This window comes from Bradysia coprophila (genome assembly GCF_014529535.1).
Source record: "Bradysia coprophila strain Holo2 chromosome IV unlocalized genomic scaffold, BU_Bcop_v1 contig_144, whole genome shotgun sequence".
Classification (NCBI taxonomy): Eukaryota; Metazoa; Arthropoda; class Insecta; order Diptera; family Sciaridae; genus Bradysia; species Bradysia coprophila.
Window position 1 is genome coordinate 3,712,066 of NW_023503373.1, and position 27,608 is coordinate 3,739,673.

The 27,608-nt window shown below is 37.4% G+C and overlaps 2 protein-coding genes and 1 long non-coding RNA gene across 5 annotated transcripts in view; 2 read left to right on the plus strand and 1 right to left on the minus strand.

Annotated features, from left to right (window-relative positions):
• Window positions 1-27,608, plus strand: part of LOC119071391 (matrix metalloproteinase-2) — a 128,963-nt gene that overhangs the window by 42,420 nt on the left and 58,935 nt on the right. The window lies entirely within an intron of this gene.
• On the minus strand, window positions 12,242-13,353 carry LOC119071394. Its single transcript, XR_005086642.1, has 3 exons — window positions 13,249-13,353; window positions 13,062-13,179; window positions 12,242-12,254 (listed from the first exon to the last, which is right to left on the minus strand). It is a non-coding gene; the product is annotated as an uncharacterized LOC119071394 (long non-coding RNA).
• On the plus strand, window positions 16,433-26,123 carry LOC119071392 (keratin, type I cytoskeletal 9-like). Of its 3 annotated transcripts, none has more exons than XM_037176269.1 (4): window positions 16,433-16,514; window positions 16,584-16,755; window positions 24,902-24,994; window positions 25,087-26,123. In XM_037176269.1, the coding sequence occupies exons 1-4, from the start codon at window positions 16,476-16,478 to the stop codon at window positions 26,088-26,090; spliced, it is 1,308 nt and encodes a 435-aa protein (XP_037032164.1). In that variant the 5' UTR covers window positions 16,433-16,475; the 3' UTR covers window positions 26,091-26,123. The 3 variants fall into 3 exon arrangements, with proteins under 3 accessions (XP_037032164.1, XP_037032166.1, XP_037032167.1); XM_037176271.1 differs by having other exon boundaries at window positions 24,944-24,994; window positions 25,087-26,122; XM_037176272.1 differs by lacking the exons at window positions 16,433-16,514; window positions 16,584-16,755 and adding an exon at window positions 24,718-24,771 and having other exon boundaries at window positions 24,841-24,994; window positions 25,087-26,120.

The following is a 27,608-nucleotide window of genomic DNA, read 5'->3' on the forward strand; positions in this document are numbered from 1 at the left end:
AAGTTGGCAAACTATCATCAGACACCCAAAACTTGTTGAAAGTTTTATAATTTGAGTGTTTTTTCTGGTTCAATGAGAAAACGTAAAAGAAAATTTTTCTTGTTTCGATTTTCTTAGAATATTTTTTTTCTTGTTGCTTTATTTGTCTTTTTTTTCGTTGCTCTGCTTTTTGTTCGATAACATTTTAGTTTTGGGTTCGGTTTTTGGGATGGAATGTGTGTTTTCAATTTTTTATTAGACTGGATTCAAGTTTCGTGACCTGAGAGTTTAATTCTTTATGGTGCAGATGCATCATCATTATTAGGAAAAACTTAGGGAGATTAAATTCATGGTTGTAATTAAATTCAATTAGATATTGGCTGTAAACCACTGTAACCAGTTTCTATGAAAAGGAAATATTTTTTCTGTTATATTTTAATTAGATTACGTTCTTAGAGGATCAACTCTACAGCTAAGATTTTTTTTTATTGTACATGGACCTCGACCACCTCGAAAACTACTAAAATACCGCCATAGTGAAGGGTAGCGTGTCAAAAATAAAGATCAACGAGGATACCAATATCTTTACGTACCTACGGTATAAGAACGGAATCTTGTAAATCGAACTACGAACGTAAATTTTTCCATATTTTTAGCCCCGTACGAAGTACTGGGGGCTTATAAGATTAATATGCCGTTTGTAACACGTCGAATTGGAAGCAGACAGTAAGGGCAAAGCATTTGGTTATGTTCATAGATGACGAATCCGCAATAAAACAAAATGTCCGTCCGTCCGTCCGTCCGTCTGTGACCCCTCTAGCCTGAGCAAATCACAACCTTTTTTCAAAATTCTTTTGTTCCCCGATTGGTATCGACAAAAGTAAGGTCAAGTTCGAAAATGGGCATGGTAGGATCGGCCCTTCCAGAGCTAGGGCCCTATAGGTGTTTTTCAGTCTTTCGACGATATCTACCGAAATACGCACGCAATAGCTGCTTGTGATATATCAAATGAAAGGTATTGACGAGTAGAACAAAGTTGCTGAACATTGTTTTTGGGTAAGATGCAACGAGGGCTTGTTGGTAGGGCTCAAAGGTCGTTACTCGGCCCTAAGTGTTTTTTGCACATAAATCGAGTAAATCTCATCCGATTTTGCTAGATTTAGTTTTTTATGGAAGGTAATTGAATACCGCAAAGAACGTGGCGAAAAAAGTTTCAAATTTGGGCCCTTGGACTAAGGCCACTACTCGGCCCTAAGTGTTTTTTGCACATAAATCGAGTAAATCTCATTCGATTTTGCTAGTTTTTGTTTAATTTGAGAGATAATTGAATGCCGAATAGAATGATGGCAAAAAAAGTTTCAAATTTGGGCCCTTGGACTAAGGCCGCTACTAGGCCCTAAGTGTTTTTTGCACATAAATCGAGTAAATCTCATCCGATTTTGCTAGATTTTGTTTCATTTGAGAGATAATTGAATGCCGAATAGAATGATGGCGAAAAAAGTTTCAAATTTGGGCCCTTGGACTAAGGCCGCTACTCGGCCCTAGGTGTTTTTTGCACATAAATCGAGTAAATCTCATCCGATTTTGCTAGATTTAGTTTTTTATGGAAGGTGATTGAATACCGAAAAGAACGTGGCAAAAAAAGTTTCAAATTTGGTCCCTTGGACTAAGGCCACTACTCGGCCCTAAGTGTTTTTTGCACATAAATCGAGTAAATCTCATCCGATTTTGCTAGATTTAGTTTTTTATGGAAGGTAATTGAATACCGAAAAGAACGTGGCGAAAAAAGTTCTAAATTTGGGCCCTTGGACTAAGGCCGCTACTCGGCCCTAAGTGTTTTTTGCACATAAATCGAGTAAATCTCATCCGATTTTGCTAGTTTTTGTTTCATTTGAGAGATAATTGAATACCCAATAGAAGGTTGGCAAAAAATTTTGTGTTTCTAAAATAATGTCGTAAATTGTTGGTTTTATTTGAGAGGTACTTCGTACGGGCTTTCGTAATTGCGCTATGCGCAATTTTAAAAATAAACACTTTTAGTAAATTTGACCATGCCCAACTTGACTTGCATTTTGGTAACAGACGCATTAGAAGGTTGTAGACGTATTAGGGTTACGGGCGTATTACGGCTACGGACGTATTATGGTTACGGACGAAATAGGATTACGGGTCGTACGGGGCTAAGTCGCAGCAAACGCTCCGACTGTTCTGATGCCTTGTTTATTGTAAATACTTGCCATTTAAAACACTCCTACTGACCTAGCACATTTATTTGTTAATTGAAGCGAACTGTTGTTGTTGTCAAATTTATTTCTAAAAACTGTCGCGTAAGTGTACTGACTGAACAAACATAGACAGAAACTATTTACAGTTCGGTGACGCAGCTTTATCGTAGTAAATTTCACTTGTAGTAATAGTTTATCGTAACCGTATAAGCCAGCCTGTCAAAACAACTGTAACAGCAGACGGAAGTCGCTTTTATGTATGGACAGATTGTAGCTTTACCTTCGAACAAACAGAACTTAGAAGACGCGTTGTTTGCGCAATTATTCTTAAATATTTTGAGTGAAAAACAATTCTAAAATTCCTTAAGCCTATCCTCAAAGTTTTCAGAAATTTTAAAGTTTCTATAATTGCGACGCAACAATGACAATCCTACCGCAAATTAAAAGAAAATAGGTTTATGGTGAAACTGCTTTTTTTCCTGGACATTAATAATCTAGTGATTCATTAACATGAAGGCTGAATTGACAACAGTCAGAACCATTATTTTCTTTAAATTAGCGCTCTTACAGCATATACTCTTTTGGCACGGACTCACAGGGGGACGAGGGACGAAAAGTATCATAAATGACTGATGAGATTCACTGGTGTTTCCTAGTCGAAGAAATTGCGTTTTCAATAATCTTAGGGTCAAAATTACGAATGAACATTGGATGTCATTGTGTTCACGTTCACCTTTATATCAAAGTTAAAATAGATTAAGTACGATTTCCGTTACTCTTTCTCATCGGCTTATCATCATGTGACCTTCGACGTAACAGACAATACTTTTTTACTTGTGATCACTGCAACATACTAACTATCTCTTTAGTTCAGCGTTCCAAGTAATAAATAGGCAGCGTAGAATTTGAGTGCAATCATCTTTAGCTTCCTTAACTCAATTTCAGCCTCAATCATATGGGCTCAAACGTATCCAACGTTCGGAGTTATTTCAACGCTTCCGTTTTTCCTTTCCATCAATATGCATTTTCATTCAAACAAAATATTTCTCTTATGCATCATTTGAATTCCCCCCCACTGCAAAAACGTATAGCAAAAAAGTAATAATCTTCAGAATTTAACATTTTATGTAAACAAAAAATTAATTGCATTTTGCAATTACTCCATACACCAATTTTCTGATAATAAAATCGTATGAGCGGACTACTGTTCAGCTGAAATGCATGGTGTATCCTTTTCCTATGAATGTACGTATATGCTTTCTCAACTAACTCATAGCAATGGTGATAAAAAGTGCATATATAATCACATTAACTTATCCATTCTATTTGTTTATTTTCATAGCATCGCATAACATCATCATCATTCTATTTGCCTTTTTATGCGAACCATTTAATCTTTGTTTAAAACTTTTTTTTTAGCTTTTTAACATCGTTTTCTGTGAATTGTACATTGAGTGCTGAGTGCTGACGACGTATGCGAAGAAAAATCGAAAAAAGCACAACTCAGTTCTGGAACTGTTACTGGTACATCACCTTTTTGTGTATGGCAAACATTCCAACATCTTGAGTTTATTAAGTCACAATGACCGAAGTTGAAACGTTTTCCTTGAAACATTATCTTTAAATTTTCACCTTTTCCGAATTTTTGCGTTGAGCTTACATGCAAGAATGAAAGCTATGATTAATAGACCATTTCCTTTTCTCAACTCAGTGACGAAATGAGAAACTTTCGTTGCCTTTTTTTTAGAAAAAAAGTTGTATGCAATCCGGTGATAGATGCTGTTTTAGGCACACGATGTTGATTGTCACACTCGATCTACGGCTTCGAATGACAATCTGCACATCTCGTTCCTAAAAAATCATTTATCACTCGATTGCATAAATTGATAAATTACTTTTTTACGGTGATGACTTCTTTGCCGAAAATCGTAAAAATGATGACTTACTGCATAGCATTGCTCCTTTTAAATTCGCTCAATCTATACTCATGAGAAAGAAAACAAATAACCAGACGATAAAGAACATCCTTGGCCTTTCCGCATCGGATGAGCGTTTAGGAGTCAAGTAAGCAGTTAATCAACAATCTTCCAAGAAAAGGAAACAATCGAATTCAAACTCAAAAATTTTCAAAATTCTGTCGAGCCACGCTACTTTACCTTATAGGTAAATGTAGCGGTATATAGCTCTTAAATAAGAATTTTTTTAAATTTTAGTTCGTACGGGGCTGTCGATATTGCATCCGGCAAATTCTTTGTACGTGACAACAATGAAAAGAGTGAATAATATAAGTGATCTTAAAAGGGTTCGTAGCTTTTCAGCAGATAAGAGAATGACACGAGAGAGATTAAGAGTTTCATATTAAAGGCTTCTGATACGGATAGGTGTTTCGTACGGGTCGGCGTTAGCTTTTGTTTAGAACTTAGAATCACGCAGCAACAAGGGGTCATTCATAAATGACGTCCGGTGCTGAGGGGGGGAGGGGGTCTTCAAAAACCGGACGCTTTTGGACGGGGGGAGAGGGGGGTGTCGAAAGCAGTTGGACGTCCGATGAAAAATCAGCGTTTCATTATTAAACTTTCTTTATCAGTGTAAAAACATGTAACGTGTAGCCACCTGGTAATTTCTATAACAGTGTCACCTTTGCCTAATGAAAAGCATGAACTTCGTGACAGCTGCCAAGTGAAATTTTCTTGGTAAAAATGTCCACGATATTAATGATGGTGAATACTTATCCATGTATCGTGAACGTTTGCATTTTTAGTGAAAGCTGCTTTTCTCTGTTGCTTATTCGAATGTACTGGAGTGAATACTTTTTAACCAAAGGATTTGTTCAATTTTGACTACCCCCTTCAGCACCGGACGTCATTTATGAATGACCCCTAAATCAGAAAATGAATGATAACCCATCCAAGCCGCTTTAGCTTTAGCTCAAACGCAGTTTTTTAAATAATGAAGAGGGGGGGGGTTTATCAGAAACGGACGTCATATTTAAGGGGGGTTACTGAAATCAGACGCAATTGGACGAGGGGGTAGGGGGGGTGTCAAAATGGCCAAAAGTGATGGACGTCATTTATGAATGACCCCCAATTGCTGTTTCGTATCATTAAGTATGTGATGTGGTTTTAGTGCATACAGTCGACAATGCTACATAAAAGAAAATTGTTTTGATTCTGATTACTGTTTTGCGTGACTTTTCGTTTTGCTAATGATGTCGTAAACCGTTTTGTGATGCTCTCTCAATGTTGTTTTTCATCGACATTCTCGCTGTCGTAGGATATTTTTTTACCAAACATATTTAAAAACCACAGTATAAATTATAATAGTATAGAAAAGTTATGTCCATTCAACGCACCAAATTTGTGCACTGTAAAAAATGTGGAAAAGTTTATCTTACAAAATAATACTCTTTTTGGCAGCTGTCATTTGAAGCACTTTTACTTGAAGTGCGTTGTTGGTCCATTCAAATCTTTCAACACTATATTCACTCAAAGGCGAAACGGGTGAAACGTAAATGCTGAAACCTGTCAATAAGCTTATAGAAAGTACTAGTTTTAAAAAGGCTTTTCATCAATTGTTCTGTCAAAACGTTTTATTGCATCTTCCGTGTGAAGACCTTTCGTCGGTTACGTGCGAGTACAGTACCAATGTTGTGGATAATGTGTTAATTTAGAATAATATTTAATACATTTTGAGTGAGAAAATTTACTTTTTTCAAAGTTCTTGCATTTCTTATCCGATAAAAGTGCGGTCAAGAATGGCATATTTATACCTTACTCTTATATACATTACACTTCGTATCTATAGAAGAATCAAACCACCATTATCACACACATGTACGGCTGATGAAAGTTTGAAAAAACGTTCCTAATTTCACATTTTTTGAGACACAAAAGCAAAACTTTGCTTAGCTTTTGTGGTGGCTCAACCACATGCCGCCACTAGTCTGTAAGGATAGTGATGAATCGGAATTTCATTGGTCGGACCACGCTAACCTAGGGCCACTGTTGCAACCTGAGGCCGAAACAGTGTCTTTCGATGTTGTGAACACAACCTCCCGTCTGTACACTGTTTGCTCTGGCCTTTATGTTTCTGTTTTGGCGTTGCCGTTATGTTTGTTTTGCTCTAGATAGTCCTAACAACGTCGAGATCTAAATATATACGAATAGTCCATAGGCCGCAACGTTAAAAAGATCGTTATATCAATTTACGTGTTACGGCATGTTTCATTTTCATTTACATTGCCTAATCACGTAAAGCATTGTACTTATGAGGTTCCAAGTTGTTATTTGACAAGTGGGGAATATCAAATACACAACTTGGAACCTCGGAAGTAATATATTTTTATCACATCAGCGCCCGGTAAGTTGACTTTGCTGTGTATGATACCACCTCTCGTAAGATTCACTTGACATCACTGCTGTTGCTGAACGCAACTCAGTGATGGTAAAGTGCTTTACGGTCACTGTTTGCAGCGATTGTAAAGTACTTTACAGTCACTACTAGCCCTATTAACGGTGATGGTAAAGTGCGGCCATTTTAATTTATTTCAAAACTCATTGTTTATGTAGCGAAGTGTATGCCGATAAATCAATGGTTTGATCATGGTTGGCTATTGCTTAGTTAACTGTTCTCTCAAAATTCAATGTTTTAGATTTTCAACTGTAGCGAACAGTTGCCATGCCATTGTGATGAATAAATAAGATGTTCTCGTAAATTGTGTGGTGCAAATAATTTTATAGTTGAATTTTGTGCAGCTCATTTATGTAAATAATCGTAGAAATTAAATAATTGATAGATGGTGTCTTACGTGTTGTGTGTATGTGTGATCAATAGTACATTGAATGACAAGGGGCGAAAGTAAAAAAATTCAACCGTGTGCGAGAGTTGATGCCCGCGCCGAAGGCAAGGGCCTCAATCGCACAGGTTGAATTTTTTTACTTTTGCCCCGAGTCGTTCATAGTCATTTGTGTACCTGTTTTGGACGATTGATTTTAGGCAATTTCGCGGATTGTAGGCCGAACGAAGTGAGGTCTACAAGCAAAAGTGCCTTAAATCAACCGTCCCAAACAGGTGCCCATGTGAGTTTTCATGCAGAGGGCCGGAAACCCGAGAAAATTCGAAAAATTGCCCTCATTTTCGGCCCCGAAGCATGAAATACTATTTTTTTTGATACCAACATCGAAAGTTGATACGTATCGCAAACATCAGAACAAAATGTTGAAATATGAAGGCATTTAGCCAGAAAATGCGGGGGTCCAGGGGGCGGCAGCCTCCTGGTATATCAAAAATTTAATTATTTAGCCACCACAACAACAACACACACAAAAATTAACAAATAAATAACAAATCATTCAGCAACAAAAAGTATCAACTTCGTATTTTAATTTCAATAAGAGCACTGGCGCACGCTTTATTTCAATTTTGATCGCAGTACACTTATTGACAAGAGTCGACTATTACATTATGTAGCCGACTTTCGCATTATGTATATTGACTTTCGCTTTATGTATTCTTTCTTTCTCCCCGCTCAAACACATAACTTGCATTTTTTTACTTTCGCCCCGGATTTCGAGGGCGAAAGTATCAACTTTCGATGTTGGTATCAAAAAATAGTTATTTTCATGTGTCGGGGCCGAAAATGAGGGAGTTTCGAGATTTTTCTCGGGTTTTCGACCCCTCACATGAAAAATTTTTTGAGTATCTGTTTTGGACGATTGATTTTAGGCACTTTCGCATGTAGCCCTCACTTCGTTCGGGCTACAACTCACGAAATTGCCTAAAAACAATCGTCCAAAACAGATACACAAATAACTATTGTGTATCTGTTTTGGACGATTATTCTTACATCATTGTGGTTATCCTTAAAGACAATAAAAATTCGAACATCGCAGTCGGCCAAAATACAAATATTGTGAAAACAAAATGTCCGTCGGGATAGGAAAATTGTGTTTTTAATTAATTTCATCAAAATAAAACCTAATTTCGAAGACGTGAGACCAAATTTTCATTATTCCCTTGACTGAAAGTCAGGGTCTTACACCAGAAAATACCGAAAAATGTGGAAAACAAAAAGGTTCACTATGATTGAAAATGTATGAAATGCTATGAAAAACGTTAAGAGGCACCGGTACTTAGCTAAAATTGTAGCCTACATTTGTGTGCCTCGTATTTCATTTTTGATTATATCTTTTTATCAGAATCCTTTTTGAAAAATGTACGACCGCAATTTCGGCCACGAATGTGCTAGCTATAAATCAAAATTAGTTTTGGTTGTAGTCGTTTGACCAGCTCTGAGGAAAGTGAACAATTTAACGAAATTTGCAGAAACTGATCATTGTTCTCAGAGCTGGTTAAACTGGTGCAACCAAATCTATTTTCTGTTGAAAGCTAACACATTCGTGGTCGGAATTGCGATATCTGGTGGAAAGATATTATTAAAAGTAAACTAAAATCCAGTATTTAAAAATCGCCCTAATGCAGGCTTTTCAGCAAAGTGCTGGTGCCTCTTAAATGTGGGTAACAAAAAATCGTTGAAGGCACGATAACTTGAGCAATTTTTAACCAATTTGAATGATTCTTTTTTTTTAATACGTGGAATTAAAATCCCGAGGCTAAGTTCGAAGATGGGCTATGTAGGACTAAGGATCTGGAAGCCATCCGAGAAAACCGGGATATTATACTGTTGATCATAGCCTCAATTAAAAAAGATTACTTTGATGAAATTTGATTTTGTTTGGTAGTGTGGGTAAATCATATAAGTTTGTTTTCGACGTGCATGAAACTAGTAGGAAGAATAATTTCATCATTCGATGCCCATCTTTTACTAGTGAACTACTAGCATCTTGATAGTTGACCAACAACTTGATAGTTGACTAACAACTTGATAGTTGACTATCAAATTTGATAGTTGACTAACAACTTCATAGTAGACTAACAAATTTGATACTTGACTATCAAGTTGTTTGTCATTTATCAAGTAGGCAGTTTTTTACTTCCTTTACAACAACATCTTACGCCAGCAAAATGCCTGTTATCAAATTAGCATACTTTGATTAAAAAGTGTAAGAAATTTTAATAAAAAAGTTACATTTTTGCAGGCAAAGATGAATTATCTCAACTAATTTCTGAAGATTTTTTTAAAATAAGGTCGCTGACCATGATGTGTGGTATTGTGATCAAAAATTAATCAATATTTAAAGAATTTCTTTAAGTTTAATATTTTAATTGGATCGAGATTTGTGTTATGGTGTCCGCGAAGCGAGGCCGTAATTCACACGAGTCGTGACATTTTATTCATGATTGAAGGTTTTGTTAATGGGAAATCGAGGGATTCTTTTTCTCGGTGAACCAATAAATTTCTCCTTTTACAAATATTTTAAATCCCTTAACCATTATAGAGTCGAAATTGGTACCAATTTACCGAAAATATTGGTAAACTGAGTTATTTTTAACGATGAACCAAAAACTAATAAAGTTCATTTGTTACCATGTCACCCTGTGAAGGTGTATTAAGTACCGGGGGACTTCCTTTTTTTACGCAAAAGTGTAAGAGAAGAACATCTATCGCACTTTTTTATTTTGTGAAAAAGTCCTCGTTCCACATTCACAAAACAAACTTCGCATCTACTCTGATGTAACAAAAAGGCAATCAAACAGACAGCTCATACTAGTGGACAGTTTACGGTCATAGCGAAGCGAGCGAGGGCCGTAATCTGCACAAGTCATATTTTATTTATGATTTGAGGTTGATTGAAAATCTTAAAGATTTAAAATTTATAAGAAAATTGAGAGCTCAAAAAGTGGTCAAAAGCATTCCACCTTATGCTTGGTGGTTTCCAAGAAATTTTTTTTTGTCAAATTTTACTGTCATTTACGTGGAGTCATTAATATAGTAAATATGTATTAAATGTGACAAGTTTTTATGAATACGTCATTACACATTAAATACATTGAAATACATTGAGAATAGTGTCAGTCAAGGTACCTGACCCGCCATTGTAAATAGTGTAATGAGCTGCTTGTGTGTCACTTGACTTGTCTTTTGTTGAATTAACAGAAAGAGTTCCTATTGTGCATTCGTGACGTAAGTTCATGTGTTCATGCCTTGGTCTGGCAGATTTATGTACCTAAATATTCCAATAAGACGCGAGTTGTTCAATATTGCAATAAGATTTCGCGACTCGTGTGAATTACGCAAACTTCACGCTCGTCGAAGTTGTCTAATGTTAGGTGTGTTAGACTTTTTAATACTATACACTGTATATGCAATTTTAGGTATATGCTGATTGTTAATTATCAATTATCAATTTTCAACAGAGTAAAATCATGTTTTTCTGGAATACTTTCCAGTCCTCATCTCGACATGGCCCATCTTCGACTCCATTCCTCGTCGATTAAAACAAATTTCATCGAAATCGGATAAGAACTACTCAAGTCACGACGATACAAAAAAAAAATGATTACAAACATTTCATACATTTTGAAACATTTTAGGGTATTTTCTAGCGTAAGACCCTCGAATTTCAGTCAAGGGAATAATCAATCTCACATCTGTAAAGTGGTGAATTAGGTGAATTGAGTAGGCTGTGAATGCGAATGGTTGCAAAAATTTTCTGCTCCATGAAAATAATTTAAAATTTATAAAATTCCTTCAACAATATATTTTAAACGAATGGATGCAGGGATGAGGAAGAAATCCGGAATTGGGCCACACAATGAAGAAATTTTATAACCCTTGCACGAGCTGAGCAGCACGTTCGAGGGAATGAGAGGCCGTTGGAGATCCACGAATCTTGTGAGACTGTTGGAGGTTCTCTTGTGTGCTTGTGCAACCCATTTACGCTGATGCATCACTGCAACAACTGGAAGTTGGATTATCGGACGAATTAAAAAAATGTTTTGGGCAATTGTTTTTTTGGGGGCAGTGACGAATCAAATTTACCAGAAAAAGATACCATCGGTTGAAGCGCATCATACTGGGTCAAAGAAAAATTCCCCCATATACAATGTCACACTATCTATATTTTATGTGTACATGGAAAAGAATGATTTAGTGAATGTAATTGACTAAATGGTTTGTAGGTCAAGGTCAAAGGTACTTGCAAATATTGACAATCGGCATTTAGTAGCTAGTCCAATCACTTTGTAAAGCGATAATGATTGTTGTTAGTCATAAGTGCACTGCATGACGAGCAGCTCCCAGCACTGTTTTTGTCACAAACACATGGCACCAAGCTATGGATGACTGACATCAACTGTGAGTGTACGGAATGAGTTAAGTTTGTTCATACAGAATTCATTCTCCTATAAAGTGTAAAAAAGGAGTTTGATTCATCCTTCTAATAACTGTGTAAGGGAGGAGTTTGTCTTGTTTCAAATGACTTGATCCTTTGTTGAAATGCGCCATATTTAATAAAAAAAAATCTATTCGCACTTTGTCACTTTACAATACTTTGACACACATTGTGCGAATAGCATCTACCAAATACTTATAAAAGGCAAAATTTACATTAACAGAATTGTTGCTTTTGATTTTATTTATTTTTTTTTACATTTTTTGAATGCGCTTACAAACTATAAATGTTCCAAAGTCAGATCATGAAATTTTATATCCAAAGATTGGCAATTAACCGCTGCATGGGCATGGACCTCCAGTTGAGCCACCGACTGAACCACCAACTGAACCACCGACTGAACCACCGACTGAACCGCCGATTGATCCACCGATTGAACCGATTATACTAAGTGAGCCAGTAAGATCGGAGATTACAGACGTAATTTGTGTGGCTAAAGATCCAACGATATCCAAGGATAAAAACTGTCCACAAATTTGTCCAACAATATCAGAGCTGAGGATTCCGGTCACGGAACTAAGGGAACTACTGACTTGAGCAACAAGTCCTGAGAAAACTTCAACAACACCAGAGACAACACCTTGAATTTGGGCGGTTGCACTACCAACCACACTAGTAGCTTGACCAATAATTCCTTGGATGGCACCAGAAAAATCACCAATGACAGCAGTCACTTGTGCGATGACACCTTCGAGAACTGCAGTGAGTTGGCCAAGGGTGTCCTGGGCGACATTGACTACAGCTTGAGCTTGAGCTGTGATCTGACCAACACTTTGAACGATTTGATCAATGGCTCCTTGAACAGCAACAACAGCGGTTTCAATGGCAGAGGAAGCCACTGCAACGACACCGGAAATTGAAGCAATTGCTGCATTGAGAGCGTCGGATGCAGCGTTGGAGGCAGTTTGAGCAGCATCAGATACAGTTGCAGCAACGGTAGCAACCAAATCGATGAAGACAGTAAAGGTGGCACTAATTTGGGCGGTAATCTGTCCAATTACTTGGATTGCTTGTTTAGTGACAGCATTAAAGAGAGCTTCAATCTGTTGTTGTATTTGTCCAAGGATTGCTGTGAAGGTGCCGATGATTTGTTCACCGAAAGCAGCGGTCAATTTAGAAACAACACTAGTGAGACCAGAGATGATTGCTTCGATTTGGAAGTCTTGGATACTTGTAAAGTTTACGATAAGTTCCACGATGGCTTCGAGTTCAGCGAAGATGTCTCCAATAAAGTCGATTGAACCGTTTCCGCAGCTGCCACCGGTAGCTCCTCCAGTTAATTGACCGATGATTGACAGACTACCAACGAGTGACTCCACAGTGGTAGTAAGAGTTTCAATAACTCCCGACAGTACTCCAGTGACGTCGAGACTGCTGAGAGTTGAAGAAAATTGTCCAGTAATAGATGGAACAATATTGCCAATGATACCAGTCACGCCGCCAATGAGACCTCCAAGAAGTCCACCGCCACTTCCACCGCCACATGAACCACCATTTCCTCCACCGCCTCCTAGAAGTCCTCCAAGAAGTCCACCGCCACTTCCTCCGCCTCCGAGGAGTCCTCCAAGAAGTCCACCACTACTTCCGCCACCTTTTCCACCGCATGGAGTAGCGCTAGCAGCCTGAATACAAAACGAAACATTTCAGTGATTAGTTTTCCGATCAAATTATCAACTTGTTCTGTGACTTACAGCGAAGAATGTAAGTACGACGACAGCAAAGAACTTCATTGTTTCAATTCAGTGTAAATTGTCACTTTAATCGAACAGATCGAACTGATAATGAATTGAAATTTTTTGGGCCTTTTATACGAAAAATTGGTTGGAATTTCGACCATAGAATTGTTTGCATTAACTGGAAAATCAATTGTTTGTTCTTTGAAAACGTATTGTACCCGAAAAAATAAGTTTAATTTTTCTCGACCATCTGATCAAATAAATGACAGCTTAGTTGATGAAGCAAAATAATTTTGTTGTTTCGTAATTCTTTACTATACATAATGGCTAGATATTTTTTGTTTTTGCGCATTGAATATGCCACCGGTTACAACTAAACTCACAAATATAATGCAATGTATTTTGTAAAAAAGGATTATGAAAATTGAAAATGCGAAGGTGACTGTAAATGGCTAAGGTACAGCATTTACCCGCGTCGTTTCCCCTTCCATCAAAAGATACGAAAGTTTAAAATGTTATCACTTCAATATTGCATGGAAGTGTATGGCATTCGAAGCTAGGCTTGATGTGTCTTTTCCGTCGAACATTTTAAAACCTTTTCATAATACATTCTTTTAAAAAAACTGGAAAAAAAAGTGGACAAGAAGCACATTTTCAACGAGTAACTACCAATTTTTGAAGCACAATGCCCAGATCTTGTGCAATTCACACTGAAATTCATATTGTAAGTCAAGAATACTAATGACTACAATACCGTTTCTTAGAGACAGACTCCGTTTTGACACTCTCAAAATAACACCTTTTTTTGTTTCTAGACGCATTGTTGACTAAATTCCAATTTTATGTAAAATGCAAAGGCTACGTTGCACTTTTACCACCTTAATAAATGTAGTTAGGTTGCTAGAGAGGGTATTTCTCTGCACAATTCATAGTATGTTACATACTTGGTCAAGTAAATGAGTCATGACTGCACGAGTTTGAATGTGTGCGAGAGTATATATCTGAGTGTGAAAGTTTGTGGAACGAGTGGAGCCGAAGGCGGAACGAGTGGAATAATTCACACGAGGATATATACGAGCGCACACATTCAAACAAGTGCATATGACTCACTTATTTGACCAAGTATGTAACACATTTTATCACATTAGCGTTCGGTAACGTTGAAACCACAACAATAATTTTTTCATGTGTCGGGGCCGAAAATGAGGGAGTTTCGAGATTTTTCTCGGGTTTTCGACCCCTAACATGAAAATTTTTTTGAGTATCTGTTTTGGACGTTTGATTTTAGGCACTTTCGCATGTAGCCCTCACTTCGTTCGGGCTACAACTCGCGAAATTGCCTAAAATCAAACGTCCAAAACAGGTACATACACAAATAACTATTTCATGTGTCGGGGCCGAAAATGAGGGAGTTTCGAGATTTTTCTCGGGTTTTCGACCCCTTACATGAAATTTTTTTTGAGTATCTGTTTTGGACGATTGATTTTAGGCACTTTCGCATGTAGCCCTCACTTCGTTCGGGCTACAACTATCGAAATTGCCTAAAAACAATCGTCCAAAACAGATACACAATAACACTCGCGAAATTGCCTAAAATCAAACGTCCAAAACAGATACATACACAAATAACTATTTCATGTGTCGGGGCCGAAAATGAGGGAGTTTCGAGATTTTTCTCGGGTTTTCGACCCCTTACATGAAATTTTTTTTGAGTATCTGTTTTGGACGATTGATTTTAGGCACTTTCGCATGTAGCCCTCACTTCGTGAAGTCCAAAACAGATACTCAAAAAAAATTTCATGTAAGGGGTCGAAAACCCGAGAAAAATCTCGAAACTCCCTCATTTTCGGCCCCGACACATGAAATAGTTATTTGTGTATGTATCTGTTTTGGACGTTTGATTTTAGGCAATTTCGCGAGTGTTATTGTGTATCTGTTTTGGACGATTGTTTTTAGGCAATTTCGATAGTTGTAGCCCGAACGAAGTGAGGGCTACATGCGAAAGTGCCTAAAATCAATCGTCCAAAACAGATACTCAAAAAAAATTTCATGTAAGGGGTCGAAAACCCGAGAAAAATCTCGAAACTCCCTCATTTTCGGCCCCGACACATGAAAAAATTATTGTTGTGGTTTCAACGTTACCGAACGCTAATGTGATAAAATGTGTTACATACTTGGTCAAATAAGTGAGTCATATGCACTTGTTTGAATGTGTGCGCTCGTATATATCCTCGTGTGAATTATTCCACTCGTTCCGCCTTCGGCTCCACTCGTTCCACAAACTTTCACACTCAGATATATACTCTCGCACACATTCAAACTCGTGCAGTCATGACTCATTTACTTGACCAAGTATGTAACATACTATGAATTGTGCAGAGAAATACCCTCTCTAGCAACCTAACTACATTTATTAAGGTGGTAAAAGTGCAACGTAGCCTTTGCATTTTACATAAAATTGGAATTTAGTCAACAATGCGTCTAGAAACAAAAAAAGGTGTTATTTTGAGAGTGTCAAAACGGAGTCTGTCTCTAAGAAACGGTATTGTAGTCATTAGTATTCTTGACTTACAATATGAATTTCAGTGTGAATTGCACAAGATCTGGGCATAGTGCTTCAAAAATTGGTAGTTACTCGTTGAAAATGTGCTTCTTGTCCACTTTTTTTTCCAGTTTTTTTAAAAGAATGTATTATGAAAAGGTTTTAAAATGTTCGACGGAAAAGACACATCAAGCCTAGCTTCGAATGCCATACACTTCCATGCAATATTGAAGTGATAACATTTTAAACTTTCGTATCTTTTGATGGAAGGGGAAACGACGCGGGTAAATGCTGTACCTTAGCCATTTACAGTCACCTTCGCATTTTCAATTTTCATAATCCTTTTTTACAAAATACATTGCATTATATTTGTGAGTTTAGTTGTAACCGGTGGCATATTCAATGCGCAAAAACAAAAAATATCTAGCCATTATGTATAGTAAAGAATTACGAAACAACAAAATTATTTTGCTTCATCAACTAAGCTGTCATTTATTTGATCAGATGGTCGAGAAAAATTAAACTTATTTTTTCGGGTACAATACGTTTTCAAAGAACAAACAATTGATTTTCCAGTTAATGCAAACAATTCTATGGTCGAAATTCCAACCAATTTTTCGTATAAAAGGCCCAAAAAATTTCAATTCATTGTCAGTTCGATCTGTTCGATTAAAGTGACAATTTACACTGAATTGAAACAATGAAGTTCTTTGCTGTCGTCGTACTTACATTCTTCGCTGTAAGTCACAGAACAAGTTGATAATTTGATCGGAAAACTAATCACTGAAATGTTTCGTTTTGTATTCAGGCTGCTAGCGCTACTCCATGCGGTGGAAAAGGTGGCGGAAGTAGTGGTGGACTTCTTGGAGGACTCCTCGGAGGCGGAGGAAGTGGCGGTGGACTTCTTGGAGGACTTCTAGGAGGCGGTGGAGGAAATGGTGGTTCATGTGGCGGTGGAAGTGGCGGTGGACTTCTTGGAGGTCTCATTGGCGGCGTGACTGGTATCATTGGCAATATTGTTCCATCTATTACTGGACAATTTTCTTCAACTCTCAGCAGTCTCGACGTCACTGGAGTACTGTCGGGAGTTATTGAAACTCTTACTACCACTGTGGAGTCACTCGTTGGTAGTCTGTCAATCATCGGTCAATTAACTGGAGGAGCTACCGGTGGCAGCTGCGGAAACGGTTCAATCGACTTTATTGGAGACATCTTCGCTGAACTCGAAGCCATCGTGGAACTTATCGTAAACTTTACAAGTATCCAAGACTTCCAAATCGAAGCAATCATCTCTGGTCTCACTAGTGTTGTTTCTAAATTGACCGCTGCTTTCGGTGAACAAATCATCGGCACCTTCACAGCAATCCTTGGACAAATACAACAACAGATTGAAGCTCTCTTTAATGCTGTCACTAAACAAGCAATCCAAGTAATTGGACAGATTACCGCCCAAATTAGTGCCACCTTTACTGTCTTCATCGATTTGGTTGCTACCGTTGCTGCAACTGTATCTGATGCTGCTCAAACTGCCTCCAACGCTGCATCCGACGCTCTCAATGCAGCAATTGCTTCAATTTCCGGTGTCGTTGCAGTGGCTTCCTCTGCCATTGAAACCGCTGTTGTTGCTGTTCAAGGAGCCATTGATCAAATCGTTCAAAGTGTTGGTCAGATCACAGCTCAAGCTCAAGCTGTAGTCAATGTCGCCCAGGACACCCTTGGCCAACTCACTGCAGTTCTCGAAGGTGTCATCGCACAAGTGACTGCTGTCATTGGTGATTTTTCTGGTGCCATCCAAGGAATTATTGGTCAAGCTACTAGTGTGGTTGGTAGTGCAACCGCCCAAATTCAAGGTGTAGTCTCTGGTGTTGTTGAAGTTTTCTCAGGACTTGTTGCTCAAGTCAGTAGTTCCCTTAGTTCCGTGACCGGAATCCTCAGCTCTGATATTGTTGGACAAATTTGTGGACAGTTTTTATCCTTGGATATCGTTGGATCTTTAGCCACACAAATTACGTCTGTAATCTCCGATCTTACTGGCTCACTTAGTATAATCGGTTCAATCGGTGGATCAATCGGCGGTTCAGTCGGTGGTTCAGTCGGTGGTTCAGTTGGTGGTTCAGTCGGTGGCTCAACTGGAGGTCCATGCCCATGCAGCGGTTAATTGCCAATCTTTGGATATAAAATTTCATGATCTGACTTTGGAACATTTATAGTTTGTAAGCGCATTCAAAAAATGTAAAAAAAAATAAATAAAATCAAAAGCAACAATTCTGTTAATGTAAATTTTGCCTTTTATAAGTATTTGGTAGATGCTATTCGCACAATGTGTGTCAAAGTATTGTAAAGTGACAAAGTGCGAATAGATTTTTTTTTATTAAATATGGCGCATTTCAACAAAGGATCAAGTCATTTGAAACAAGACAAACTCCTCCCTTACACAGTTATTAGAAGGATGAATCAAACTCCTTTTTTACACTTTATAGGAGAATGAATTCTGTATGAACAAACTTAACTCATTCCGTACACTCACAGTTGATGTCAGTCATCCATAGCTTGGTGCCATGTGTTTGTGACAAAAACAGTGCTGGGAGCTGCTCGTCATGCAGTGCACTTATGACTAACAACAATCATTATCGCTTTACAAAGTGATTGGACTAGCTACTAAATGCCGATTGTCAATATTTGCAAGTACCTTTGACCTTGACCTACAAACCATTTAGTCAATTACATTCACTAAATCATTCTTTTCCATGTACACATAAAATATAGATAGTGTGACATTGTATATGGGGGAATTTTTCTTTGACCCAGTATGATGCGCTTCAACCGATGGTATCTTTTTCTGGTAAATTTGATTCGTCACTGCCCCCAAAAAAACAATTGCCCAAAACATTTTTTTAATTCGTCCGATAATCCAACTTCCAGTTGTTGCAGTGATGCATCAGCGTAAATGGGTTGCACAAGCACACAAGAGAACCTCCAACAGTCTCACAAGATTCGTGGATCTCCAACGGTCTCTCATTCCCTCGAACGTGCTGCTCAGCTCGTGCAAGGGTTATAAAATTTCTTCATTATGTGGCCCAATTCCGGATTTCTTCCTCATCCCTGCATCCATTCGTTTAAAATATATTGTTGAAGGAATTTTATAAATTTTAAATTATTTTCATGGAGCAGAAAATTTTTGCAACCATTCGCATTCACAGCCTACTCAATTCACCTAATTCACCACTTTACAGATGTGAGATTGATTATTCCCTTGACTGAAATTCGAGGGTCTTACGCTAGAAAATACCCTAAAATGTTTCAAAATGTATGAAATGTTTGTAATCATTTTTTTTTGTATCGTCGTGACTTGAGTAGTTCTTATCCGATTTCGATGAAATTTGTTTTAATCGACGAGGAATGGAGTCGAAGATGGGCCATGTCGAGATGAGGACTGGAAAGTATTCCAGAAAAACATGATTTTACTCTGTTGAAAATTGATAATTGATAATTAACAATCAGCATATACCTAAAATTGCATATACAGTGTATAGTATTAAAAAGTCTAACACACCTAACATTAGACAACTTCGACGAGCGTGAAGTTTGCGTAATTCACACGAGTCGCGAAATCTTATTGCAATATTGAACAACTCGCGTCTTATTGGAATATTTAGGTACATAAATCTGCCAGACCAAGGCATGAACACATGAACTTACGTCACGAATGCACAATAGGAACTCTTTCTGTTAATTCAACAAAAGACAAGTCAAGTGACACACAAGCAGCTCATTACACTATTTACAATGGCGGGTCAGGTACCTTGACTGACACTATTCTCAATGTATTTCAATGTATTTAATGTGTAATGACGTATTCATAAAAACTTGTCACATTTAATACATATTTACTATATTAATGACTCCACGTAAATGACAGTAAAATTTGACAAAAAAAAATTTCTTGGAAACCACCAAGCATAAGGTGGAATGCTTTTGACCACTTTTTGAGCTCTCAATTTTCTTATAAATTTTAAATCTTTAAGATTTTCAATCAACCTCAAATCATAAATAAAATATGACTTGTGCAGATTACGGCCCTCGCTCGCTTCGCTATGACCGTAAACTGTCCACTAGTATGAGCTGTCTGTTTGATTGCCTTTTTGTTACATCAGAGTAGATGCGAAGTTTGTTTTGTGAATGTGGAACGAGGACTTTTTCACAAAATAAAAAAGTGCGATAGATGTTCTTCTCTTACACTTTTGCGTAAAAAAAGGAAGTCCCCCGGTACTTAATACACCTTCACAGGGTGACATGGTAACAAATGAACTTTATTAGTTTTTGGTTCATCGTTAAAAATAACTCAGTTTACCAATATTTTCGGTAAATTGGTACCAATTTCGACTCTATAATGGTTAAGGGATTTAAAATATTTGTAAAAGGAGAAATTTATTGGTTCACCGAGAAAAAGAATCCCTCGATTTCCCATTAACAAAACCTTCAATCATGAATAAAATGTCACGACTCGTGTGAATTACGGCCTCGCTTCGCGGACACCATAACACAAATCTCGATCCAATTAAAATATTAAACTTAAAGAAATTCTTTAAATATTGATTAATTTTTGATCACAATACCACACATCATGGTCAGCGACCTTATTTTAAAAAAATCTTCAGAAATTAGTTGAGATAATTCATCTTTGCCTGCAAAAATGTAACTTTTTTATTAAAATTTCTTACACTTTTTAATCAAAGTATGCTAATTTGATAACAGGCATTTTGCTGGCGTAAGATGTTGTTGTAAAGGAAGTAAAAAACTGCCTACTTGATAAATGACAAACAACTTGATAGTCAAGTATCAAATTTGTTAGTCTACTATGAAGTTGTTAGTCAACTATCAAATTTGATAGTCAACTATCAAGTTGTTAGTCAACTATCAAGTTGTTGGTCAACTATCAAGATGCTAGTAGTTCACTAGTAAAAGATGGGCATCGAATGATGAAATTATTCTTCCTACTAGTTTCATGCACGTCGAAAACAAACTTATATGATTTACCCACACTACCAAACAAAATCAAATTTCATCAAAGTAATCTTTTTTAATTGAGGCTATGATCAACAGTATAATATCCCGGTTTTCTCGGATGGCTTCCAGATCCTTAGTCCTACATAGCCCATCTTCGAACTTAGCCTCGGGATTTTAATTCCACGTATTAAAAAAAAAGAATCATTCAAATTGGTTAAAAATTGCTCAAGTTATCGTGCCTTCAACGATTTTTTGTTACCGGCACCGGCACTTTGCTGAAAAGCCTGCATTAGGGCGATTTTTAAATACTGGATTTTAGTTTACTTTTAATAATATCTTTCCACCAGATATCGCAATTCCGACCACGAATGTGTTAGCTTTCAACAGAAAATAGATTTGGTTGCACCAGTTTAACCAGCTCTGAGAACAATGATCAGTTTCTGCAAATTTCGTTAAATTGTTCACTTTTCTCAGAGCTGGTCAAACGACTACAACCAAAACTAATTTTGATTTATAGCTAGCACATTCGTGGCCGGAATTGCGGTCGTACATTTTTCAAAAAGGATTCTGATAAAAAGATATAATCAAAAATGAAATACGAGGCACACAAATGTAGGCTACAATTTTAGCTAAGTACCGGTGCCTCTTAACGTTTTTCATAGCATTTCATGTATTTTCAATCATAGTGAACCTTTTTGTTTTCCACATTTTTCGGTATTTTCTGGTGTAAGACCCTGACTTTCAGTCAAGGGAATAATGAAAATTTGGTCTCACGTCTTCGAAATTAGGTTTTATTTTGATGAAATTAATTAAAAACACAATTTTCCTATCCCGACGGACATTTTGTTTTCACAATATTTGTATTTTGGCCGACTGCGATGTTCGAATTTTTATTGTCTTTAAGGATAACCACAATGATGTAAGAATAATCACAAGTGTTACATTTGAATGAAATGAGATGGTGACATAGTATTTGGTACATAGTATTTATCAAAACTGAAAACTCGGAACCTCTTAAAATGAAATCAAAGAAATGTTTTTTTTTATATTACGTATGATGTGATGATTGAGTTCAAAGAAATTTTCTTAGGTCAAAATATTGTAATTTGCTTGGACTTCAGAAATTGTCCATTTCCAAAAAGATGAAAAAATCAGTTCAAATAAATAAAGATATTTATAACAGTGTAATCTAATTGATTAAGAAGTCTATCAATGACAACATTATTTTGGAAATATTAGCAGTCAAGGGACCTGCCTCACCCAAAAGGTGAGACCTAGGTTGATGCAAAACAAAGTGACAAAAGAAATATTGTCACGGGTGTGAATTCAGCCTTAACTTGTACCAAATAGTCTTGTCGGTAAGTTTTGTGTAACAATAACGTACAGACATTGTACGTCGATGAAAGAAAGCAAGGTAGAGCTATATCTGATGCATGTCGTAGTACGCTGCCACCTTTCTTAATGGGTAAAGAAGATTCGATCCAGGTCTTTTCTGTAAGATGTAAATTGAAAAGTGATTCTAATGAATTTTTAAGCGCCCCGTCATAATGTTGTAATGTAATCCTGAAAAATTTTGCCACATAGGTGTTCGTTATGGAAAACCAAACAGGACAATATGCGCGGTGTGACCTTATCTGTTTGAGCTTTTCTGTCAAATAAATACAACAACGAAAGTGATTTGCTGAACGGCTCCATAATTTGCTTAAGGCCCGTCATTGGGAAATGACAGGACAGTTTCCCGAAAATGTATGTAAAGTTTTATCACAAAAATTAACCGAAAAAATTCAAAGAAACTCACGTCTTATGCTTTCCATTGTATTCGGGCATAGTCTCTTTATTATTTGAACACTAAAACACTTTTTACTCGATGCAAAAACAAAGTTTTTTTTTGTTTTGTCGCGACAAAAACACAGAAAATATTTTGACACAACTGTGACACTCCGCTACTATAAGTACTAGAATCAATGTTTGCTGTGTTCACTTCGGCGGTAAAATATTTTCATTCAAAAAAGTGTCGGACATTTAAAAACAATCATCAAACGGTTGACAAAGGGTAGCGTATACATTTAATAATGCTCATCGACCATTTTTTTAAAGCTTTACGAGAGCTCAGCGGACATTCTCTCAACGATGGGAGAGCATTTATTAAAAATTAAGCCTCTCGTAAGACTGCGCTGAGCGTAAATAAATGTTCGTTCCTCTTTAGACTAAAGTTTAGTAAGCTAAGAAGACTTCGCGAAGTCTAATTATGCCACCTCTTTGAATAAAAATATCGGCTGAGTTCTAATAATTCTTCGCTGAGCTTTAAAAAACCTCAGCTGAGCTCTAATAATTCTCCGCTAGGCTTCAGGAAGTGTCCGTTAGGCCTAAGCAAGTTGCAGGAAGGCCTAATGGAGCGAATCAGACACTCAGCGTAGATCTGCCAAAGCTAAGTGGAGTCTTATTAAATCATAGCAACAATTATTAGGTATCCGCTGATGCTTATTGAGTGTTCGCTTAGCTTCATTGCCTTACTACAACGTATGCTAAGGTCTGACGGACTCTTACTGAAGCCTAGCGGAGAATTATTAGAACTCATTAGAGGTTTGTCAAAGCTCAGCGGAGAATTATTAGAGCTCAGCGGAGGTTTGTTAAAGCTCAGCGGAGAATTATTCGACCTCAGCCGATATTTTTGTTCGAAGAGGTGGCATAATTAGACTCAGCGAAGTCTTGTTAGAAGTGGGACAGGTTATAATTTTAATAAATGTCTACCATCGTTGAAGTGTAGGACACTTTTTTGAATGAAAATATTTTACCGCCGAAGTGAACACAGCAAACATTCATTCTAGTCCTTATAATAGCGGAGTGTCACAGTTGTGTCGAAATATTTTCTGTGTTTTATAGCGACAAAACAAAAAACAAAATTTTGTTTTTGCATCGAGTAAAAAGTGTGTTAGTGTTTAAATATGCCTTGGGGACATAAAGAGACGGTGAACGAATACAATGGAAAGCATCATGGATGAGTTTCTTTGAATCTTTTCGGTGAATTTTTGTAATAAAATTTTCCATAGATTTTCGGGAAACTGTCCTGTCATTTCCCAATGACGGGCCTTAACGATTTACCAGTGAACTTTATCGGACAATTACTGTAGTTAAAAAAAATTACAAAACCATTTGCAGAATATTGTAAAAAATCTAGAAATTGTTTTGTAGATAGTTCACGTTTGCTACTTGTGCTATAAGTAAATCTTTTCAAAAAATTATAAAGAAAATGGTGTACGTCCTTTTTTCTTTCAGGCCCCCTCCCCCGTCACTTTTCGTCCTCTTTTTGTCAATCCAACTCCCCCCGTCTAGTGCTGACGTGATTTATGGATGACCCATTTACCTTTGCATCGACTCATAAAAAATGATATGCACCTTCTTTCCAAATGTTTATTTTGACGAGTTGGATTATAAACATTTGGACATAATATTTCTTAACGCTGGCTTTGAATCTAAGGTCTTTTCTTCATAACGTTGTCAACCACTGTATGTAGTGCCGTCATTTTTCTCTTCTTGGGCTTGTCAAGATTGGATTTGCAATTTTTCTTATTTAACATTTTGTCGCTGTCGAGGAATAGTTGTATTTAGCCTTTGAATTTTTATTTATTCTTTTTGTGACGATCCATTCCACAGACACACATGTGTGAATTTTTGTTGTCGATCACATATTCAAAACGTTTAACAAAACAAAATTATTTTGCTTCATCAACTAAGCTGTCATTTATTTGATCAGATGGTCGAGAAAAATTAAACTTATTTTTTCGAGTACAATACGTTTTCAAAGAACAAACATTTGATTTTCCAGTTAATGCAAACAATTCTATGGTCGAAATTCCAACCAATTTTTCGTATAAAAGGCCCAAAAAATTTCAATTCATTATCAGTTCGATCTGTTCGATTAAAGTGACAATTTACACTGAATTGAAACAATGAAGTTCTTTGCTGTCGTCGTACTTACATTCTTCGCTGTAAGTCACAGAACAAGTTGATAATTTGATCGGAAAACTAATCACTGAAATGTTTCGTTTTGTATTCAGGCTGCTAGCGCTACTCCATGCGGTGGAAAAGGTGGCGGAAGTAGTGGTGGACTTCTTGGAGGACTCCTCGGAGGCGGAGGAAGTGGCGGTGGACTTCTTGGAGGACTTCTAGGAGGCGGTGGAGGAAATGGTGGTTCATGTGGCGGTGGAAGTGGCGGTGGACTTCTTGGAGGTCTTTTAGGAGGTGGTGATGGTGGACTCATTGGCGGCGTGACTGGTATCATTGGGAATATTGTTCCACTGGACAATTTTCTTCAACTCTCAGCAGTCTCGACGTCACTGGAGTACTGTCGGGAGTTATTGAAACCCTTACTACCACTGTGGAGTCACTCGTTGGTAGTTTGTCAATCATCGGTCAATTAACTGGAGGAGCTACCGGTGGCAGCTGCGGAAACGGTTCAATCGACTTTATTGGAGACATCTTCGCTGAACTCGAAGCCATCGTGGAACTTATCGTAAACTTTACAAGTATCCAAGACTTCCAAATCGAAGCAATCATCTCTGGTCTCACTAGTGTTGTTTCTAAATTGACCGCTGCTTTCGGTGAACAAATCATCGGCACCTTCACAGCAATCCTTGGACAAATACAACAACAGATTGAAGCTCTCTTTAATGCTGTCACTAAACAAGCAATCCAAGTAATTGGACAGATTACCGCCCAAATTAGTGCCACCTTTACTGTCTTCATCGATTTGGTTGCTACCGTTGCTGCAACTGTATCTGATGCTGCCCAAACTGCCTCCAACGCTGCATCCGACGCTCTCAATGCAGCAATTGCTTCAATTTCCGGTGTCGTTGCAGTGGCTTCCTCTGCCATTGAAACCGCTGTTGTTGCTGTTCAAGGAGCCATCGATCAAGTCGTTCAAACTGTTAGGCAGATCACAGCTCAAGCTCAAGCTGTAGTCAATGTCGCCCAGGACACCCTTGGCCAACTCACTGCAGTTCTCGAAAGTGTCATCGCACAAGTGACTGCTGTCATTGGTGATTTTTCTGGTGCCATCCAAGGAATTATTGATCAAGCTACTAGTGTGGTTGGTAGTGCAACCGCCCAAATTCAAGGTGTTGTCTCTGGTGTTGTTGAAGTTTTCTCAGGACTTGTTGCTCAAGTCAGTAGTTCCCTTAGTTCCGTGACCGGAATCCTCAGCTCTGATATTGTTGGACAAATTTGTGGACAGTTTTTATCCAAGGATCGTTGGATCTTTAGCCACACAAATTACGTCTGTAATCTCCGATCTTACTGGCTCACTTAGTATAATCGGTTCAATCGGTGGATCAATCGGCGGTTCAGTCGGTGGTTCAGTCGGTGGTTCAGTCGGTGGTTCAGTTGGTGGTTCAGTCGGTGGCTCAACTGGAGGTCCATGCCCATGCAGCGGTTAATTGCCAATCTTTGGATATAAAATTTCATGATCTGACTTTGGAACATTTATAGTTTGTAAGCGCATTCAAAAAATGTAAAAAAAAATAAATAAAATCAAAAGCAACAATTTTGTTAATGTAAATTTTGCCTTTTATAAGTATTTGGTAGATGCTATTCGCACAATGTGTGTCAAAGTATTGTAAAGTGACAAAGTCCGAATAGATTATTTTTCGATATTCGCACATTTTGTGGAAATTGCATTTTATCAAGGTTTCAAGATAGAGCCTAAATATAGCGCATTTCAACAAAGGATAAACTCATTTGAAACAAGACAAACTCCTCCCTTACACAGTTATTAGAAGGATGAATCAAACTCCTTTTTTACACTTTGTAGGAGAGTTAATTCTGTAGGAACAAACCTAACTCATTCCTTACACAGTTTGTAGAAGGAAGAAACCAATAGGAACAAACCAAACTGCTGTCTTACACAATTTGCAGAAGGATGAATTCAGTAGGAACAAAAAACAGGTTACGATTAATCTCATTAATATTCTGATATAAAGACTGAAGAAAGACACTAATAAAATTTGGTTTTAATAGATGTCATGCCACTACGTCATTTTTCTCTGACTCAATAGTAAATCAAATCCGATTTCAAATATTTTTTTTCCTGAAAGGTAGTGTAAATAGTGAGGTTAAGTTCGAAGATGTGCATATTGGGGTCGGCCCTTCGTGAGTTAGGGCCGCCTAAGTGTTTTAAGGTCTTTTGGGGATATCTACGCCAAAATAAACTAAATGTAAATGACACGGCAAAAGATAGGTTTTGTACGCTTATTCAAATCGGGTGAGTGGACCGTGAGTTTGGAAGTGAAAGGCTACTCGGCCCTAAGTCTATTTTGCATATAATTGATATAACTCTAGTAAATTTAATTCGACTTTCTTATTTTTTGTTTTATTTGTAAGGAATCGAACACCGAATAGAATGCTGTTGACAAAATTTTAAATTTGGGTTCTTGGACTGAGGCCGCTACTTAGTATCTATGTGTAATTTTACTCATTAAATGAAAATTTTAGGTCAATTTGAAATGTATGTTATTTGCGTTATTTGAAAGGAACGTCGTACGGGGCTTCGTCTTTGCGCTACGCGCAATTTCTTAATTGTACACATTTCATAATAATTTAACTTTAACAACGTTTACGCACTAGGGTCACATACACAATATATACAAGGGTTCATACGCGGCTCAATCCTCGGCTCAGTCGCAGCAAATGCTCCGACTGTTCTGATGGCTCGTATTTTTAGTTTATTTTTTAGGTTTTTACAGTCTTTTTGAACTTGGATTTTTCTATTTAACCACATCTTGTTGTTAACAGTAGTACACACGCAAAAAAAGTCGTACGGATAAAGTGT